This window comes from Mastigoproctus giganteus, chromosome 5 (assembly GCF_048544385.1).
Source record: "Mastigoproctus giganteus isolate SK-2022 chromosome 5, ASM4854438v1, whole genome shotgun sequence".
Lineage (NCBI taxonomy): Eukaryota > Metazoa > Arthropoda > Arachnida > Uropygi > Thelyphonidae > Mastigoproctus > Mastigoproctus giganteus.
Window position 1 is genome coordinate 172,708,000 of NC_143579.1, and position 22,791 is coordinate 172,730,790.

At 36.7% G+C, this 22,791-nt stretch overlaps 1 protein-coding gene across 1 annotated transcript in view; it reads left to right on the forward strand.

The window, feature by feature from the left end:
• The window catches only part of eIF2Balpha (eukaryotic translation initiation factor 2B subunit alpha), a 168,881-nt gene that overhangs the window by 72,324 nt on the left and 73,766 nt on the right, over nt 1-22,791 (forward strand). The window contains exon 5 of the mRNA XM_090373526.1: nt 21,314-21,430. Coding sequence (XP_090229652.1) covers nt 21,314-21,430 — 117 coding nt within the window. The remainder of the gene's footprint in view (nt 1-21,313; nt 21,431-22,791) is intronic.

The window sequence follows — 22,791 nt, forward strand, 5'->3', positions numbered from 1 at the left end:
CCCTAATGGTAGTTACCTCTTTGAGTAAATCTTCAGGACACTGTGATCACTGCCACCTAGTGGTTCATTTATCTGCAGATTCTTAATGCATGAAGAATCACTGCTGATAATCAAATCAAGGGTATTCCTCCCTCTAGTTGCCTCCCGAACATGCTGATGTAGAAAACAATCATCCAATAAATCCACAAAAGCCTTGCTAGTGTGTGAGTGACCAGCTGCCAAATTCCAGTCAATATCTGGGAAATTAAAATCTCCCATTATAAGACTCTCTGATTTACTGGCCCACTCTATTTCCCTGTACAGTTTCTTATTATACTCATCGGAGTCATTAGGCCTATAGCACACTCCTACTCTCAATTTTGATCTCCCAATGCTTATGTCACACCAAACTGATTCGACACTGCACTGTCCAGCGATGTCCACTGGCTTCACTTCCTTGGATTTTATGCATTTCTTAACTAATAGCATAACCCTTCCTCCCTTCCTATCCTGTCTCTCCTTTCTGTAGATGTTATACTCCCCAAATTCCAGTTCTGCATTCCTTATATCTGTGTGACACGACGTCTCTGATATCCCAACAATATCTGCCTTTGATGTTTTTAGCAATACCTCAAATTCATCAAATTTATTTACTAAACTCCTAGCATTGGTGTACACGCAAGTATACATGCACCTATTTCTATTCTTAGCTACCCTAACACAACCCATGTGTTTACTTGTACCGCAATGACTTCCAGCAGTCTCTGAAATATCCTGCCTCTTGTTTTTCAGGCTTCTGCTCATTCCAATAGAAGCAGTGCAAGAATCTCTTTCACCTCTGCCAGTGGCTACTGTTAATCTATTCGTCTTTGTCTCCCCCCACGCTAGCAGTTTTCCGACCCACCTAACACTGCCTCGATAGCATCAGCAAATATTCTTGCACCCTTTCTATTTAAGTGTATTCCATCCCTGTAGAAGCAATCTCTCCTGTTAACAAGTACAGTCCAGGCTGAAAAAAATTCTACCCCTTGAGCCTTCCACAATCTTTCCAGGGCCGAATTGATCGACAAGGCTCTCATCATATACTCCCTCTTATCATGTCTGGGCAGAATTGCAGACACTTTCAAATTCAACCCTATTTCACGGCTTTTTTTCAACAGTGACCTGTACTTGTTAAGCAATTCTGCCGGTCTCCTACTCTTGATATCATTAGTGCTTCCAAAATTATCCTTCCACAGTGTCTCTGCAAAAAGTTATTTTTATAGTATCTGTATTGAGTCAACCCTCATCCTCATTCCCACTACACAGTTTTGTATTCTAAAGTGACAGCTGTGATATCCACTCTCTTCCCCCCCCACTCTCAATATACATTTTTCATTATTTTTAGCAACCACTCACTAAACTGGCAGAATTTCCACTGAAGACTACTAGTCCGACAACCACATATAGTCTCTAATATCTGTATTTGATTAAACCCTTACTGCCATGTGCATGGCAGTAAGGGTTTCACAAAATACTGTTGTTTTCTGTGTTAATGAGACATTCATGCAACATTAAAATTATACAGTAGGAAAAGAAAGGAATTTTTACCACAGAGAAGTAATATAAAACACATTCTACCAAAACGTTCTTCTTTTCCCATTTCACAAAAGTTTGGATTAAAGGCTCTGTGGATAAAAAAGAAAGTTGATTCTGTCCCCTTAGTGAGGTGTTTCCCAATTTAACTGATGCAAAAGTGAAAAATAATTTTAATTCGGTCCCAAATAAAGAATCTCCTTGAAGATTATGCATTTAAAATAAACAGGATACTGAACTAGGCTTAGTGATCATTTAAAGCTATTGTACGTGAATTTCTTGAAAGAAGGATAGAAGATAATTATCAATCTCTCGTGTTAACTTTGTGCAATGTTAAATATGGGCTGCCAAATGTTTTTGAAAATTCATTTTCTTCATTCTCACTTCAGTTTTTTCCTTCATAATTTGGGAAATGTAAGTGATGAGCAAGGGAATTTTATCAGAACTTATCCACAATGGAAAAGCATGGATATGTTTCAATGGCAGAATTTAAGGTTGCTAGGATATTACCATATTGGAAGATTGCTGCTGGTTTCTTAAGAAGGAAAGTAAAGTAGATTATAAGAAAAAATTTTGGTGTGAAACATATATTCTGATGAAATAAAATGTATGTAGTGCATTATATGTTTGATTAAACAATAAAATATTTAAGGAAAAAGGCCTCATACTATGAGATAGAATGACTAATGTTTAGGTTGGTGCAGAAGCATCATTTTAATGTAGCCACCAAGGAGAAGCCAACGAGCTTTGAAACGGTGCCGTCTGGGTGGAGGTATCTGCTGAGAATAAGTAACAGTAGCCTTCTCCACTGGAGTGTTACTTATTCGAGGTAGTACAATACCATGGCAACTCGTTGTGAAGGTATTCACAATATGAGATATAACCTAAGTGATGCCAATTTAATTAATTAATTTAACTACATTGGTAGATGGCTACGTTAAAACGATGCTTTTCCACTAACCTATATGTTGGTCATTTTTCCTCGTAGCATGAGGCCTTTGCCTTTAAATATTTTATAGTCTGTATCACTGCACGCCATCAGGCATCTCTCATATTGTGAAGTTATATTTCATAACTGGGTTGTTACTATTGCAACACCTGCTCACCCACTGAGGAGAAGCCAACAAGCTTTGAAATGGTGGTGGTATCTGCTGAGAATAAGTAACAGTAGCCTTCTCCACTGGTGAAGTGTTACTTATTCGAGGTAGTACAATACCATGGCAACTCGTTGAAGGTATTCACAAAATGAGATATAACCAAAATGATGCCAATTTAATTAATTAATTTAACTACTTTGGTAGATGGCTACGTTAAAATGATGCTTTTGCACTAACCTTTATGTTTGATTAAAGTATTTTAAAATGAATAACATTTATTTTTAAGATAGCATATGTGTATGTATGATATTTGAAATTGGTCATTTGTTAAGTTACTAATATTTTAGTATATCATTCAATGGCTGATGCTGTATAAGTTTGCTTCCTTGTAAGTTACTAATATTTTAGTATATCATTCAATGGCTGATGCTGTATAAGTTTGCTTCCTTCATTTTCTGCTATTAATACTCATGAATATTAATTATTTTATTTTTATAATGAATTTATTTATATATTTTTATCTAATTAATTAAATGATTAATTAATATTATAACAACTGTAATTTTATATTTTTTTTGTTTAATTATTAAGTAAATTCATTTATTTGATAATAATTATTTGGGAAGTTTGAAGATTACTAACTTCTTCAAGGAAGTTCTTGAAATTTCTTCAAGAAAATAATTGATATTGTATACTTGATAACTATAAACCCTTGAACTATAATTCTTCACATAATTATTATTATTTAATTCTGTCTTCAGAAATACAGAATGGTATATGTTTTTTTACGTATTCTTTAGGTTGAAACCATTTTGTCCCCGAGTTTGAAGGGGAAAATATATCCTACTGTAAAACCATTAACAACAACAATTGTGCCACATGTATTGCAGCTGGGAAACCATAAGACAAATGGTGCCATTGTGTTTGTACATTCGTAATTTTATCCATTGGGGAATTCCATCATAATCCACCAGCAAGATTTAACTTCACAAACGACACTCTTGCTGTTTCATTTTATAACAGTTATAAATTGTATTCTGACCTTTACTTCCTTGACACCCTTTAAAAATGGACAACATCAGAAATTTAACTTTTTTTTTTTTTTTTTTTTTTTTTTTTTATGAGAACCCCAAACACAAGAGGTATTATAACCTATAGTACTTAGTACCATGCTTGGGTTGGAGGTTGAGAAGACGAAAGAAGATATTTCTTGATATTGGACTTGAACTTCTGTAGATTGTAATTTTCAGGAAATACGTATGAAGGAAGGTTGTTCCAGAAAAGGGCAGTTGAATGAATAAATGAGGAAGATGAAAAGTTGGTTCTGTGGGTTTGAAGTTGGACAGTAAATGGATGTTGGTTGGTGGCGGCACGTGTTCGGACTGTTTTGAAAGAGAGAGCAGGAATTATAGAAGCCAATTCAGAAGAACAGTGCCCATGGAAGTATCTGTAGAAGAGGCATGCAGCAGAAACAGTGTGTCTATGAGAAAGCGAGTGGAGAGACTCTGTTAGAGATGAATCATTAATTAACCTAACTGCCCTCTTCTGAATGGAATCAAGAAGCCTGAGAGAGCTTTTGGGGGCACCACCCCAGATGTGGGAACAATATTCCATGGCAGGGCGGATTTGCGATTTATACAGAGTGAGCAGCTGTTTGGGAGAAAAGTAACGCCGAGAGTGAAAGAGAAAACCAATTTTTTTAGATGCAGAGGAAGCAATATTTGTAATGTGCTTGTGCCAAGAGAGATTAGAAGTCAGGGTAATCCCCAAAAGAGATATATCATTTTGCCTAGAAATCGGAGTGTCACTAAAGATAAGCATAGGAGCAGAAGAATCCTTTTTGCGAGATATAAGACAAGATTGAGTTTTAGAAGGGTTGAAATCAACTAAGTTGTCTTTGCCCCACTGGAGAATTACCTGAAGATCGGCATTTAAGGAATTGGCAGCAGATTTTCGAGAACTTGAAGCTGATTGAGCTGGACAAGGTTTCTCAAAATGGAAAGTTGAATGCAATGTGCTATCATCGGCAAAACTATGGATAGGATTTCCAATCAATGGGAGAAGGTCATTGATATACAAGAGGAAAAGAGTGGGGGAAAGAACTGAACCTTGGGGGACACCGGCATTAGTGGAGAAGTTAGAAGACAGAGAGCCATCTACCATCACCCTCAGTGAGCGATCAGAGAGAAAACTGGATAACCAATTACTAAAAACAGTTGGCAAACCATAAGATGGAAGCTTGTTTAGAAGACCTTTATGCCAAACACGATCAAAAGCCTTTGAGATGTCAAGATCAACTACTTGTGTTTCACCGAACCTTTCCATTGAATTAGTCCATAAATGGGTAACATAAGCCAGGATATCACCAGTGGATCGACACTGACGGAATCCATACTGGCGATCGTTGATCAGACGGAAGGTTTCTAGGTAGTTTAAGAGTTGGCGGTTAATTGATTTCTCCATTACTTTAGAAAGAGTAGAAGTAATTGCAATGGGACGATAATTGGATGGGAGGGATTTGTCACCCTTTTTAGGAACTGGCTGGATATGAGCAAATTTCCAAGCAGAAGGAAAAACACCTTTGGAATAAGAAAGTGAAAAAAGGCGGCAAAGAATAGGAGTAAGTTCAGGAGCACAGGTTTTAAGAACAAGTGGAGAAATACCATCGGGACCTGGAGCTTTCTTAGCATCCAGATTCATCAAAATCCTTCTGATATCCTTTTGACGGAAGACCATAGGAGGCATTGAATGGAGCGTGTTGGGAATGGTGGTAGGTGTTTTACCAAGATCATTAATACATGAGTTGGAAGAAAAATGTGATGCTAGCAGGTCAGCTTTATCCTTGGCTGAAGTGACAACAGAACCATCTGGTTTGGACAGAGGTGGGAGCAGAGATGGGCAAAAGTTGCGGCCAATAGCTTTGGCAAGAGACCAGAATGCTCGGCTACCATTAGGGCAAGAAGCAAGTTTTCTACTCTTAGCCTGTTCAAACTCTAGTTTGGACTGATTAATAAGTGCTTTACAATTGTTGCAAGCTTTGGTGTAGGCAGAAAATGAAACTGAAGAAGTAGAAACAAGCCAATTACGATATGCAACGTTCTTCTCTTGGACAGCCTTAGCACATTTATTGGAAAACCAAGTTTAAGGAGTGTGGGATAAAGGATTCCATTCCTAGAAGAATAATTTCACTGACACGATCTGAGCAAACGTTGACATCAGAAGTTTTGAAACAGTAATCAGACCAAGGAAAAGAAGAAAAGAAGTCACGCAGGTCATCCCATTTTGCATTCTTGTAATGCCAAACAATACGAGGTTGGGAATAGCCATGAGATAAAGGTTCCATTGGAGAAGAGACAATCACCAAGTTGTGATCCGAAGTGCCTAAAGGACCTCTCACTTCAACCTTGTACTTAGAAGGGTTGTTTGTGAGAAAAAGATCAAGCGTATTGGCTGTATGATTAGGATTGTCCGGTATTCTTGTAGGTAAATGAACAATCTGTGCTAGGTCATTAGTAATTGCAAAAGCCTCAGCATCTCGACCTGCTGGGTCGGTGTGACTAGAAAATGGAAGCCAGTTGGAGTTGTGAACATTAAAATCACCAAGGAAAATTACCTCACTGTTAGGAAAGTTGGATTGGAGAAAGTCAAGTTGCAAAGAGAGGAAGTCAAAGAACTCCAAGTGATTAGTGAAGTTGGGAGAACGATAGAGACAACAGATGAATTTTACACAATGAGGTAGAGAGATTTTAAGCCAGAGAAGATCAAAGAGAGGAGATTCCAAATTGCCAAGTCTCTGACAGGGAATATCAGAATGGACACATGCACAAGTACTACCTTTGAGGCGAAAGGAATCATACAGCAAATAATTGGACATCTGAGATGAGCAGTAGTTGAATCAACTGATAACTGAGATTCAGTCAGAAAAAGTACATGGGGTTTGGAAGACTGCAAGTGGAAATGGACATCGTTGAGGTTAGAATTGAGACCACGTATATTTGTGAAATGAATTAGGAAGTCCTTGGGAGGTTTAGATCTTTTCGCAGATAAGCTTGCTCTATTAGTTTGACAATTCATGGTGTATTCAATAGTAAGAAAAAGTGGGTGGGACATGCTGTATGAAGTAATGAAATTTTTTGGATATGGCGTACATGTGGTAAGAATATACCCAGATCCTTGACATAACGTGGCCTCGACAATGCTCCCCACATACACACTACTCGGACTCCCTCCAGTCACTATCTGGCAGAGTAGAGGTAGCAAGATTATACACTAGCTGATCCGGAAGCTTCCTAGAGAGTTACCAATAGGTTCAGTCCGGTGCACTAACTAGTGGCCGGCCTGCGAACACCGTTTTAGAGCTGTACCCTCGAAATGTAAGGAACTGATATCAATTTTACCTATAAGTTATAGGTAAAATTAGTAGCAAAAAAAAAATTTTAAACAAAACATTTTTTTTTTGTTGTGATCTCACCTTTACATAAGTCCTTGGTCAGCAATAAAGGATTTATATAATTAATCATTAATATTAATTATATATGTATGGATATTTAGATTTCTACACACACACACACACACACAAAATCTGTATATTCTATATATATATTTTTTTATGTATTAAATGTGTATATATGTATGTAAAATTCATTAAGTACCATATGAATGCAGCCGTTAGTGCTACAGTCAGTAAATTTCACCTTGACATTAATCCAAATTGGGTTGCTGAATGCCTCTGGTCCCCATTGTTCCCCCCCCCCCCCCGGAAAACCAATTGGAACCAGAGGTATTATTGCACCCAGACAAGGCTCATTGACCGACTGTGCTGTAACCTGGAATTTCAAAAAACCTTAATCCCTGTAGTAAGTAATTAACCGTACAATTACTATTGAAACTGTCTATATAAAGACACAATAATTAGGCTGATTCCTAATTATTGTTAAAATGGGTTAGTAACACTCAATTGGCATATTATTTGTCCAAAAACTGGAAAATCTATCTGAAATATAAACAGAACAACAATATTTCACCCTGTTAATCAACATTATCAGTCTATTTTAGTGTATATGTTTACTCAAACCACTGAAGTTAATTTCCAATGCACTATTGGGTTAAGTCATCATGTTGGGAGGTTGTATATTCATAAAAATAATTATCCCACTGGACATAAGTTGGCTGTTATGCTGTAGAAAGGTTATAACAGTCCTTGCCTATTGGATAACATAAGTTTGTATTAAAATTATACCATTAATTAATTAAAATTTGCCTTTAATCTATTCAAAAAATTGCCTTTAGCTTACAATTTCTAAATTCAAATAGTGAACATTTGAATTAATATTAACTATCATTATTGCAGGGTAACAGTTCGCCGGCGCCTCCGTAGCCAGGAGCAGCAGTGCGTAGCACACGCTTCTTGATTAGATTGGGGTTTGAGCCTGTGACCACCAAATAGGAGGATGTGGAAAGGTCAGGGAATGACCACCGCATATCCCTGGAGCAATATGGCCTTAGTTGCTAATGCTCCTAAAAACGAAATAACAACAGTTCGCCAGGTGGCATCCTTGCAAACAATATAATCAGTGGCAAACTTAAAGTCACTCTCTTTTCTTGTCAGCTGCCACACGTATTTTATTGAGGTATTTTATTGAACTGTATTATATATATACAGTCGATTCCGGTTATTTGGGACACATCGGGACTAGTGCATTTTGGCCCGATTAAGAGGCTGCCCCAATTATCCGAAGTTTCACATAAATAGTTAAAAATACAATTTACCCCCCCCCTTTACAATTAGTTCACTGTACAATCAAATCATGTTACGACGAACTCAAAATAGTAAAGTACCGTTTACTATACGATGTGCACTATGTCATTCTGATCACGTTTGTGAATTGAATTTTAATTCTATTAAACAGCGATTCTAATTAGCGAAAATAGGAGGAATATTATCCACAGGTTATAAAAGTAAAGATATATTAAGCACAAATTTACCCTTTATTACCTTACCAATTAAAAAATTAAATGATACGTGAAAATCTGAAGAATATACGTGATAATCGGAATAATTAATACGCACTGTAATATGTACATACTAACTAAACTAGTTGACATTTCTGTTCATTGACATTTGTTGGTGGGGGCTGAAATTTAAAACTAAAAAGATAAGCAATCAATAACAAAGAACAGAGCACACACAAATTGCAAGTAACACAACACGCGCAAGTGAGAACAGAGTAACAAATTAGGAAGCTTTAAAAATAGGAATGAAGAGAAGATTGTGAAAATTATTTTTTTATATGATTGAAGATTCCATGGAAGTGTAAACACATTTTACCATAATAACCCACAGAATTCCAGCTGGCGGTATTATTGCAAATTCAATAAGATCGAGTTTACTGTCCGTTTATGATAGATTGCACTAACAGAAAAGCCCAATAAACAGGTGACTGCTAATTGTTTTTATTGTTTTATGGTTGTGACCTCCAGAAATCCGACCGAACTAAGTGGTACGGTCAGAGACAATCGTAGGGTAATCTCCAGTGCTGAGGTCTCCTGCCCCGATTTAACGGCATTTTGTCCCAATTAAGCGAAGTAAACCCTGGTTATTTTCTCCATTGGTTTTTGTTTTTTAAGATTTGCCCCAAATAAACGGCTGCCCCGATTAACCGGTGGCCCAAATAACCGGAATCCACTGTATATATATATATATATATATGGTTTTGAATTATCTGATGTATGCCCATAGAGCTTTAGATTCCAATCCCAGTTTGCTGGAAATACCAATTACAGTGGATTCTAGTTATCTGGGCCACCCGTTAATAGAGGCGAGAGACCGCAGCACTGGAAATTACCCTACGATTGTCTCCGACCGTACCACATGGTTCGGTCGGATTTCTGGAGGTCACAATCATAAAACAATAAGAACAACCTGTTTATTGGGCTTTTCTGTTAGTTGCAATCTATCATAAACGGATAGTAAACTCGATCTTATTGAATTTGCAATAATACTGACAGCTGGAATTCTGTAGGTTATCATGGTAAAATGTGTTTACACTTCCATGAAATCTTCAATCATATAAAAAAATTAATTTTCAGAATCATCTCTTCATTCCTATTTTTAGAGCTTTGTAACTTGTTACTCCATTCTCACTTGCGCTTATTGTGTTACTTGCAATTTGTGTATGCCGTGTTCTTTGTTATCGATTGCTTATGTTTTTATTGTTTTAAATTTTAACCCCCACCCACAAAATGTCAGTGAACAGAAATGTCAACTAGTTAGTAAGTACATATTAAAGTACGTATTGATTCTAATTATCACGTATCATTTAATTTTTTAATTGGTAAGGTAATAAAGGGTAAATTTGTGCTTAATATATCTTTACTTTTATAGCCTGTGGATAATATAATGGATAATATTTTGTGGATAATATTCCTCCTATTTTCGCTAAATAGAATCGCTGTTTAATAGAATTAAAATTTAGTTCACAAACGTGCTCACAATGACTGGCGTTCACTATGCACATTGTATAGTGAATGGTACTTTGCTATGGTGAGTCCCTCGTAACGTGATTTGATTGTACAGTGAACCAGTTGTAAAGTGGGGGTCCATTGTATTTTTAACTATTTACGTGAAACTTCGGATAATTGGGGCAGCTGCTTAATCGGGCCAAAATGCTCTAGTCCCTGTGTGTTCCAAATAACCGGAATTGACTGTATATGTTAAAAGTAAAAGTTAACATTCAGTCTCAAAATATGATCATAAAATTTATATTTTGGCCATACGAAATATGAAATTAATTGAAATTAGTAAAACTGTTATGGGACAACAGAAACATATGCATGAGCCATCCATTTCGTTTGACTATCTGTCTATTCAAAGCTTCTGATGAGTAGCAGAGAGAGAGAGAGAGAGAGAGAGAGAGAGAGAGAGAGAGAGAGAGAGAGAGAGAGAGAGAGAGAGAGAGAGAGAGAGAGAGATGGCCATGTGGATGAATGGATTATTCTTTTACTTTTTCTTTCCTTTCCTTTCTTTTTATTAATTCTATGTAGTTTAGATTTAAGTGTCTAGATTAGTATATATATATAGCATTGGAGATTAAGTCTTTTTGAAATATCAGCATATATGTTGCCACTAACAACACTAAATTGTTAGTCAGCACCGCTAGCTAAAAATTCCCGAAATGTAACTATGTTATACCTACATCCGGTCCATTAAATTGGTGGATCCAATTCAAATGAATAAAGTCAAATCATGTGCATATAATTGTTAACGTAACAATAGCATTAATGCCACTTATCAATAGCACATTTCTAACAATCCATAATAAATAGGATTATTTCATTGTAATAATAAAAAATATAATATATAATAAAGTGTATATGTATATACAATAACCACTGGTTATAGTGATTGTGTTTGAAAATTGAATTTTGATTCTAATAAGCGAAAATCAATCAATATTATCCACAGGCTATATAAAAATAAAGATATAAATCACAAATTTACACATTATTACCAAAAGTTTATTACCAATTAAGTGATGCGTGAAAATCGGAAGAATATTATCCACAGGCTTGAAAAATAAAAATAAATTTATACTTATGTACAAAACTTAATTAATATACATATTAATTAAACATAACACCTTGTAATATGATTAATAAAATTTTAAATAGTCACTTATTTTAGATTGCTTTAAATTATCACTACATAATTTATAGATTTTTCAATTTTATATAACAGTCTATATTCACATTCACTTGCACCAGTTTCTTCCAGTGCTCTCCTCAGGATGGCTATAGCATCGTGAGTTTTCTGTTTTGTTACTGGAATTCATTCGGGTTCATCCTCATTTTCATCCTCCTTCATGAAAATGTCAGTAACAGACTACTCAATTTCTTCTTCTGTTCAAGCTATAGTAACTACCCATTTATAACAGATTGTACATATAAAAAGGCCCAATAAACCGAAAACTGCAAATTGTTTTTGTTTTATGGTTGTGATCTCCAGAAATGTGCTTTAGAAAAATATCACAGAGGCATTCAAAATTGATTCTTATAACCAAAGATGTGATTCTAATAAACAATGAACGTGTAGTGCATTTTATTGATTTGAATTGGTTCTTTGAAATTTGGTTCTCTAAAGCAGCTGATTCTAATAACTAGTGCTTACTGTGTGTGTGTATATATATATATATATATATATATATATATATGTAAAAATTTGAGAGGTTGAAGTATTTGAAAAACCCATTTATATACAGTAGACTCTCGATTTTCCGGGATAGATGGTAAAAAAAAAATCCCGGATAATCGATTTCCCGGTTAATCCAAAAATGCATTGTCTCCACATATGTCAGAGATACTTTCCAGGACGTCTTACGTAAGTTGAGTTTTATGTAACTCAGGAACGACTAGTAAAATATTGCTACTATATCCCTGATATGCCAAAATTACAAAAATCATATAATATCCTCAGAAGAATGATGAAAAATAGTTATATATTTTTAATTAGTTCAGTTAAAAACTTTATCTGGGGATGACGGTAAAGTAGCCAGAGTGGCACATAAGAAAAGAAAACACACGTGTTATTGTACTGTAAAAACTGATATGTATTTCGTAGCCTTGTTTATTATAGTTGACTTCATTGTTGCCGATCGCTTCACTGCTTTTCGTATTCTGTCTTTCTCCTTTATTGTGTTCACCCTTGGAGGCCCCAAATGCCATGCGATAGTGACAAGTGATTTTCTCAGTGATTTATAGAGTGCTCTTATTAAAGAAAAAGTTTTATTTGTTTTCTAATGTCTTTTTCTATTTCATTTATTTCCGGTGCTTCTGTGCTTAAAGTATTAAGTAAGAACACAGAAAGGAAAACAACCTTTCTTTATTTAGCATATATATTTTACTAATAACAAACAACTAACTTCTATAACCGCTTGGTCACTGTTGGCACCGCTCCTGCCTCCATGTGGCGGGGCCGGTAACCTGGGGGATAAGACAACCCCCGGGGCTAAAAGAAGCAGAGATGGAAACAAGTGATTTTCCACGCTTAGAGCCGAAGAGCTCTCAACTAAATGACACACACAACACTGACCATGACTTCTCTATCTCAAAGAGAATGAAGAAAGACACTGGCAGACAGGAATTACCAGCCTTCCTGATTATACATTCTCTGTCAGCACAACCTGTTGGCAAGCTCTCCCCCTTCATCATTCAGAGATGCCTCGAACATGCCGCAGGTTCACCAAAAATGGTGAAACGTCTTCAATCCGGAGATTTGTTAATAGAGACCACCAATTCTAGACACTCTGAGCTACTACTCTACGTCTGACATCCTTGAGTGGAATCCCAGTTCAAATCACACCACACATCACCCTTAATTCTTCAAAGGGAGTGATCACTGAATTAAATGTCACTGAATGGGATTTATTGAACGTCCCCGAAGATGAAATAGTTCAAGAACTTAAAGAACAAAACGTCACTCAAGCAAAAAGGATCATGATCCGAAAAGATGGCAATTTAGTCCCTACCCGGAGTATAATTTTAACTTTCAGTTCTCCAAACCTACCATCTTCAGTCAAGGCAGGATATTTAAACTGTTGCGTTCGGCCCTATATCCCGAACCCTCTAAGATGTTTTAAATGCCAGAAATTTGGCCATTCCCAGACAGCATGCCGTGGAGATGCAACTTGTGCAAACTGTGGGTGTAAAACTCATGCACAAACAGAATGTAAGGCACCAACTCCACAATGTCCAAATTGCAAAGGCAACCATCCCACTTATTCCAAAGACTGCGACCTCTGGAAGTTGGGGAAAAAAATACAAAAATATAAAATTAAAAATAAGGTTTCCTATCAAGAGGCAAGAAAACAAGTAAAATTAAGTATGCCAAAACACACCTATGCTTCTGCTACTCACAGTCACCAATCAGTAGCATGTCAGACTGAAGTGACCATTCCTCCAGACACATCGATCTCCAACTGGGCTCGGTTAGTCCTCTCGGTCGAACATCCATCTCCACCAAACATAGTAGACCAATGCAGTAATACAACACTTAACAGTTCCATCCCAGAGACCTCCCCGTTGTCCAACAGTGGATAATTTGCAGAAATCAGATCCTGTTGAGGCAAAGCAATCTCATATATCAAGCATGGACACAGATGACATAACTAACCAAGATCTGCTTGAAATACATGCAGATGGCGATATGGAAGAAAGCAATGACTCAGAACGCCCTATTTTTTTCAAGAAAAGAAAAATCAAAACTCGAAAGAGGTAAACAAACCACCCACAAAAAACGGACAGACTCAACTTCTACCCACAGAACTAAATAATGGAACAAAATCATAGTGGAATTGCAGAGGTTTTCGCAGCAGTATTGATATTAATGAATTAATTCACCATTTCAAACCTGCTGCTATGTGCCTACAAGAAACAAATTTAACACCAAAAATCTCCGTTTCAGTCAAAAATTATACTATCTTCAGAAAAGATCGATCTGAAACTAACAGCCCTCATGGAAGAGTAGCTGTACTTGTGGAATCACGAGTCCCTTCCAGGCACATTCCTTTGAAAACACCATTAGAAGTTGTTGCTACACGTATAGTTATCAGTATCACATTGACAGTAGTCTCGGTATATCTTCCGCCAAACCATTTATGCACATTTCAGGATCTGGAAAACCTTATTTCTCAATTACCATCTCCGATCTGTCTATTAGGCGATTTTAATGGACACGATCCATTGTGGCATTCACTGGTCTCAGATGGACGTGGCGAACTTATTGAAATGCTACTTGATAGAGAGAATCTGACACTGTTGAACACTGGCTTACCCACCTACATCCATTTTCCTACTGGGTCAAGCACTGCTATCGATCTCTCAATCTGCTCTCTGATCCTGTTCCCAACCATAGAGTGGACAGTACACGACATTCCTCTAAACAGCGATCATTTTCCGCTGATTTGTAGCATTCAAACCACCCATTTCAAACAAACACAAACAAAAACTCAATGGAAATTTTCCAAAGCAAACTGGACAAAATTTACAAATCATGTATCTTTTGATGAGGATATCATTACATCTTCTCCTATTGACGCTGCCACCGAATATATTACAAAGCATTTACTAACAGCTGCAACAGCCACCATCCCAAAGTCTCAAATACGAAACCATCGGCATACCAATCACTGGTGGAATGGTGATTGCAATAAAGTGAAAAAGGAAAAAAATGCAGCATGGAATACCTTCCGCAAATATCCCACCACTGCCAACCTTATTAACTTCAAGAGACTGAGAGCCAAAGCTCGTTTCATCCGGCGAAAGGCCAAAAAAGATTCGTGGGTGAAATTCGTCTCCTCAATCAACAAAGATACTGATACCCGAATAATCTGGGAAAAAATAAAGAAGCTAAGTGGAAAATATCATGTATCACCTTCTCCTATTATTAACTGGAATGGGAAGGAGATCTCCTCTCCTGGAGAGATTGCCAATGCCTTAGGAACTGTGTTCTGTGAATTATCTGCCTCAAGCGCATATCAACGGTCTTTCCAAAAAATTAAAGCCGAAACTGAGAAAAGGAAACTGAACTTCAAAGCTACATGCCATTTACCCTATAACCAACCATTAACAATATCCGAACTGAAAGAAGCTATATATACCTCAAGAAACAGTGCTCCTGGCCTTGACGGAATTTACTATATAATGCTTCAACATCTCAATCAGAAATCACTATCTTTATTGCTTAAACTTTACAATCGGATATTCTCAGAACATATATTCCCAACCTCCTGGCAACATTCTTATATAATAGCTATACCGAAACCTGGAAAGGATCACTCAATTCCACACAATTATAGACCAATTTCTCTAACCAGCTGCCTGAGTAAGACATTTGGAAAAAATGGTTGGCCCTCAACTCACCTGGTACCTCGAATCCGAAAACATAATCAGTAATAATCAGTTTGGTTTTTGAAAGAATAGATCTTCCCTAGACCTCATGACAAAAGCTGAATCAATCATAAGGAATGCATTCATTAGAAATCAACATCTCGTCATGATATGCCTTGATATAGAGAAGGCTTTTGATACCACATGGCGATACGGCATCCTAAGAGATCTCCATTCTATTCATATGAGAGGGCACTTACCATATTTTATTCAAAGCTTTCTTTGACACAGGTCTTCCCAAGTTAAGTACTGGCAGGTTTTATCTCAAACATATATACAAGAAGAAGGAGTGCCACAGGGCTCTGTTCTTAGTGCCACTCTGTTCTCACTACGAATAAACAGTATCATAAACTGCATTTCAAACACCGTTGACTCGTATCTCTATGCAGATGACCTTACCATATCCTGTCATTCCCAGAATATGAACTATATCGAGAGGCATCTACAAATATCCATAAACAACATTGAATTATGGATGGCACAAAATGGATACAGATTATCAAGCCACAAATCTATAGCCATACATTTCTGCACAAAGCACAGAATGCATCCTGAACCTGAGTTGCACTTGGCCAATCACCCTATACCAACTGTAAACAGTATTCGTCTCCGAGGGCTAATTTTTGATAAGAAATTAAATTTTCAGAAGCACATAAAATATCTAAGAACCACTTGTGCAAAGAAAATGAATATACTCCGAGTAATCTCCAGTACATTTTGGGGTGTAGATCGCTATACCCTGCTCCACTTATATAAGTCCCTAATTAGATCTCGGCTAGACTACGGAGAACCTGTTTATGACTCAGCTAGGGAAAGCACCTTAGCGCGTCTTGCACCCATCCAACATTTGTCTCTTAGGATAGCCCTAGGTGCATACAGAACATCACCAGTTCAAAGTCTTTACATTGAGGCTCACAAACCTCCACTTAGCATCAGAAGGAAAATGTTGCTGATGAAATTACTCAGCTAAAATTAAGTCTGCCTACTCATCCTGTTTGGCCACTCCTGCATGATCCTCTGTGGAAAACCCAATATACAAATAAACCCAGTACAATTCAGCCTGCTGGTATCAGACTGCAGATTCTAGCAGAAAGCTGGAACATCCAATTTGATAATATCCTCAGAGAATCAAAAGATCCAGATCCCCCGTGGTCTACCTTCACACTGTCTTCTCATGAATACCTTGAGCAGTGGAGTAAAAGTTCCATAGCAATGATTAACATCCAACAACTACATTATGCTCATACACAAAAGTACCCCGAATTCACCAATATCTATACTGATGGTTCAAAGTCTGACAGTCAAGTGGGTGCAGCTGCTGTCTTCCCTAATTCAACTATCTCGTTTTCACTTCCAGTTGAATGTAGCAGTTATACCGCTGAGCTTCATGCCATTATGCTTGCTCTGAAAAATATCTCACTGCTGTCAATAAATAAAAGTATAATATATACTGATTCACAAAGTGCTATTTTAGCTTTGAAAAGCATTTCCTCACCTAACAATCCTTTATTAAAACTCATAAGACATAAGCTGATGCAGCTTCATGAGCATCAACAAACTGTTATCTTTTCTTGGATCCCTGGCCACAGTGGTATTCCAGGAAATGAATGTGCAGATGATGCTGCAAAGCATCCTTCCAATATAGCCTCAACAAATGATCTAGTCCCATATCCTGATTATAGACACAAAATACAGAGAACATGCATGGAACAATGGACACTTCTTTGGAAAATGCAAACAAATAACAAGCTATTTCAAATAAAACCTGAACCACAATTATGGACTTCTAGCCTTCGTAAAAATAGAAAAGAAGAAGTAATCTTAGCCAGAATCCGAATAGGTCACACTCACCTCACCCATCTATATCTGCTTACAGGGAAGGATCCTCCTCAGTGTGCAAACTGCTCGCAACCACTTACAGTAAAACACTTACTTCTCGAATGTCGCTTGTTTAACAACGCCCGATGAATGGCTTTTAGTTTCATATCAGATCTGCAACAACCTCTGTCTCTAGATAGCATCATAGATAAAGAATCAAATCTCTAACCTGAATTATTTCTCTATTTAAAACAAATTCAAATGTATGATCGTTTCTAACTGCTGTACAAGCAGTTCCTGTATGTAAAGTCAATTGATTTGGGAGGTTCAATATGGCCTAAGTTGCCCTTGCACCAGAAAACACAACCACAACAACAACATCACCATTGGTCCGTGCGATACCTGTTAATGTTTGGCCATTTTTGTACACCTTTATTATTTTAATTTTCTGATCCAACTCCATCACTTTCCTTTTCTTGATAGATTTACTAGTACCACTGTCAGTTATTTTCTTAGTCGGCACCATGATAACAGTCAAAATTAAATTTTCTGAAAAAGAATTTCACAGGGTTAAAGTGAAAACTCGCTATTACCACCCCATGCGAGTTCACATTTTACTTAAGTTCATTTCTGGAGGTCACTGCCATAAAACAATAAAAAAAATTTGCACTTTGTGGGTTATTAAGCTTTTCTGTTGGTGCAATTCATCATAAACTGGTAGTAAACTCGATCCTGTTGTATTTGCAATAATACTGATAGCTGGAATTCTGTGGGTTTTTACATTATTATGGTGAAATGTGTGTCCCCTTCACTGAAATCTTCAGTCATGTAAAAAAAAAATATATAAATAGTGTAATGCAAGTCTGGGGACTTTCTGTGTTGAAAAATGTTCAGCAAACTATGTAAAAAGTATGGCAATAGATAAAAACGAAAAAACTTACCACGCACTCTCTGCGTGTCCAATATGTTGCTTCACTTTATTTTTTACAATGTCGATTTTAAATCTCTAATAGCTTCCCTTTATTTTTTACAATGTCACATATGGTTTGGTCACCAACATTATAATGGTTCTTTAGAGATTTAACAGATGCACCGTTTTAAAACTTTTGAATAATTCATTTCAAGTTTTTGTTTTGGAAAGCAGAACTCTTGTGTTTGCCCATCATTTTTGCGATTTCTAAACAAAAAAAAAAAAAAAAAATCCGCATCCTTGACATAAATAACGAAACAAAATTTGTCCTTTTGCTTTGCAACAGAACACAACAACGATGCGACACTAAAAAAACTAAACATTTGGTCTCTTTTTTTCTTTTTTTTTTTGAGCGGGGGTTGTAAAGATGGAGGTTGTAAAGATGGAGGTTGCAAGATGGAGGTTTGACATGGAAGCCTATGATAGATATAAGTTGGTCTGTAACCAAGTCACAAAGGAGATTAGGCAGGCAAAGGCAGACTACAAAAAATCCTTGGCAAAGGATGCAAAGAAAAACAGAAAAGAGTTCTTTACATATTTAAACTCAAGAAGGAAAGGGATGAATCAGATTGGTCCACTGGATATTGATGGTTCAACAGTTGAGGATCCTGCTCAGGTGGCTAACAATCTAAACGAGTATTTTGCATCTACATTCACGCATGAGGAGTTATTCAGGAAGGAGAATGATGTAGGTAAAGTAAACATTGGCAGTGTGCTGGATGATTTTGTAATAACTGAGAAGAAAGTGGAGGAGAGATTGTTGAGGATAAACATAAAAAAGGCACCTGGGGTGGATGGGATCTATCCAGTTATATTAAAGGAGGCAGCAAAGGAAGTAAGCAAACCCCTAGCCATAATTATGAGAGCTTCTTTGGACTCAGGGGAGGTACCCATAGACTGGAGATGTGCAAATATAACCCCAATTCACAAAGGAGGATCAAAGGCTGACACAAGTAATTATAGACCTGTTAGTTTAACTTCTGTTCCAGGTAAATTAATGGAGGCACTGGTTAAAGAAGCACTGCAGGATCATCTAGACAAGAATTCAGTTATAGCTCAGACGCAGCATGGTTTTGTTAAGGGCAGGTCTTGCCTGACCAATTTGATTGGATACTATGATGTAGTCACAAAAGAACTGGATGCAGGGAATAACTTTGATATTATATATTTGGATCTTAGAAAGGCTTTTGATACTGTTGCACATGGAAGACTGCTGCACAAATTGGAGCAGTGTGGCGTTGGAGGCAAATTGCTGCTATGGATAAGGGGATGGTTGAGTGGCAGAAGACAGAGAGTGGTAATCAATGGACACTGCTCAACGTGGACTAATGTTATTAGTGGAGTTCCTCAGGGTTCAGTGTTGGGTCCGTTGTTGTTTTCGGTGTTTATGAATGATATTGATGATGGGATATCAAGTTTAATGTCCAAGTTTGCAGATGATACAAAGGTTGGCAGGGTTGTTAAGGACACTACTGACGCTATGCTGCTGCAACAGGATCTGGAAAGGTTGAACAGATGGGATGAGAGGTGGCAAATGAAGTTTAACATTGACAAATGTAAAGTACTACATATGGGAAACAGTAACCCCAGAGCAACGTATCAACTCTGCGGTACTACACTGACAGTGGTGGAGAATGAAAAGGACCTGGGGGTAATTGTGCAGGCAGATATGAAGTTCTCTGCGCAGTGCAGACGAGCTGCAAGAGTAGCTCATGGTGTCTTGTCAATGATATACAGGAACTTTTCTAGCAGGGATAAGGAGGTGATTATTCCCTTGTATAAGGCAATGGTTAGGCCACATCTTGAGTACTGTATACAGGTCTGGAGGCCTTATTTCAAGAAGGATGTAGAGCTGCTGGAACGGGTACAGAGAAGGGCAACAAGATTAGTGAATGGAACAAAGGGTTGCTCTTACGAAGAAAGGCTTAAGTTTTGCAAATTACAGAGTCTGGAGACTAGGCACTGGCGAGGTGATCTGATAGAAGTGTATAAGGCTTTGAATGGTTTGAGCATGCTCAATGCCAATGGGATTCTTCATCTTGCTCAGAATAATCACCTCAGAGGGCATAAATTCAAATTGAGGAAGGACGGATGTCGGATAGATGTGCGGAAATTTGCCTTTGGCCAGCGGGTGGTTGGTTGGTGGAACCGACTTCCATCACTTGTTGTTGAAGTTGATAGCCTAAACAAATTTAAAGCTCAACTGGACAGGTATTTCGAACGAACGGAGGGGTGAAATGGGAGTGGTGTGTTTTTTTTTTTTTTTTTTTGGCTGATGCTGAATAAGCTTGCTTTCTTGCATCATATGCCTCTGCTAATGCTAATAATGGGCACACTAATCTCCCAATGATGATTTATAACACCACTTCTTGTCGCTTATTTGCAACTTGCAAAACATCTGTTTATACCTATTCTAGTTATTACTTGAATTTTATGATTTCTGATTGATGTTTTTTTTTTTTTTTATTTGGAGTCTTAAGTGTCCCGGTTAATCCAATCCCAGTAAATCAAGAGTCTGCTATATATCTTTCTATATATTAAAATAATTTTCCTCCTAGTGATATTTATTCGGCCAATGGGAAAAGAGGGATGCAGGTTACGTGGTAATATGTAACAAATACTAAGCTATGTAACAGAAGTTTGTTTTAGAAAAACAAGTTAAAACAGAAGCTTCTGTTTTAGTGTGATCATGCTAGATAAACCTCGTGCATGCACTTTGTTTATCTAGATGACCACGCAACACCATTCTTGATTTCCATATGTAATTATTATGTACCTGAGGAATACACACAGTGTCTTCTGTAAGTATTTTATTTTATCAAAAGAAGCGAGCCCATCGAGCAGGGCCAGGTCCCCTAGTATATCATTATAATATATTTTAATTATAGGAATTGAGCAATTTTCATATGAAGCAAATTTTTTCTTGCTTCAGGACTTTAGTGAATGCAAGAAAGTTTTATCTCACAGAGGGCAAGTTTTTCTTGAAAAGGCAGCATATTCAAGGATGAAGATTGCAAAACTGGGGCATTGTTTTATTTTTGATGGATCTGTAAGTACACATTATTTTAATATCTGGTGAATTTTTTTTTTTTTTTTTTGCATTTATTAGAAGGTAAATTAATTTTAAAATAATCTAATGATTTCATTTGAAAAAGAATTACCATATCTACAAAATGATAGATTAAAACTTTTCTATAAATGATTTTTTTGTGTTCATTTCATTGTTATCAAATTGTTTTTTGTGCAGCGAAACTTGTTTAGACAAAAAAAAAACTGTTTATATTCTAACACGACCATTATGTCACAGGAGTTTACAATTGTGAAATCCTCTTTTGAGCAAGTGGGATTCCTTCAAAAAACTGTTTGGCATTTAATGTTGATAATGTGCATCTTATAGTAGGCCTAAAAATGGAAGGAGCAAAGATATTTAAAGAGATGCTTGAACACTTGGAGGCAGTAGTCTGTTCTTGTCATCTTATTAATTTGTGTGCTGAAAAGTATGCTACGTGCTTTATATAAAAGTAGATGAATATTGGTGGACCTTCACTGCTGTATAGAGAGAAGTGCTGAAAGGAAAGATAGATCTAAACAATTTCAACTAATGCATGCCATTGAAGTTAAAAAGATTTTGAAGCACGTCTTACTTATCTTGGGTTAAAAGTTTTATCTATCTTTCATTAAAAGTGTAACTAGTACAGTGGCAACCTTTGCAAGCTGTTTAAAGAAGAGGTTAGAAGTGGTGAGAAAACCTGTCTGAGCACTTCTTTGAATTACAAATTGATGTGTAGATTACAAATTGATGGGTACGTCAAACAGATTTTGAAAAAGATCAAACACCTTTTAATTATTTTTAAAATCAGAAAATCTATCCGCAAAATTTTCTTGCAATAAACTAACATTTTGAACAAAATTTTCAGTGAAAAAATTAAACTAGGCCTATTTTTAGATAAATTTTGCAACATGGAAAATGTGAAAAATTATTCCGAAGTAGTTGACTTTTAAGTAACTCCAGTTTTGTTTCAAATTCTTTGACATTATAATACAATTCATTGACAAGTTAGTCTCGTCTTTGTAGTTCCTTATTAAGAAAATTCAGGTGTTCACATGTACCTCTTAAAAAGGCAAGGTTCCACAGCCATTTGAGATCTGACAGTTCCAGAGAAGGCTTCAGTTTTTTATTCATAAATAGATTTATTTCGACCCTAATTTCAAAAAATCACATCAACACATTACCACGATTCAACCATCGTACTTCGGTGTGGCACAATAAATCACCGTATTCAGCATCAATTTTTTCAAGAAAATTTTTGAATTGCTGACGATTCAGACCAGTCTTGCAGATAAAATTTACTGTTGATATTAACATTTGACATGACATAATCTATGCCCAAACCGTTTCTGCACAAAGAC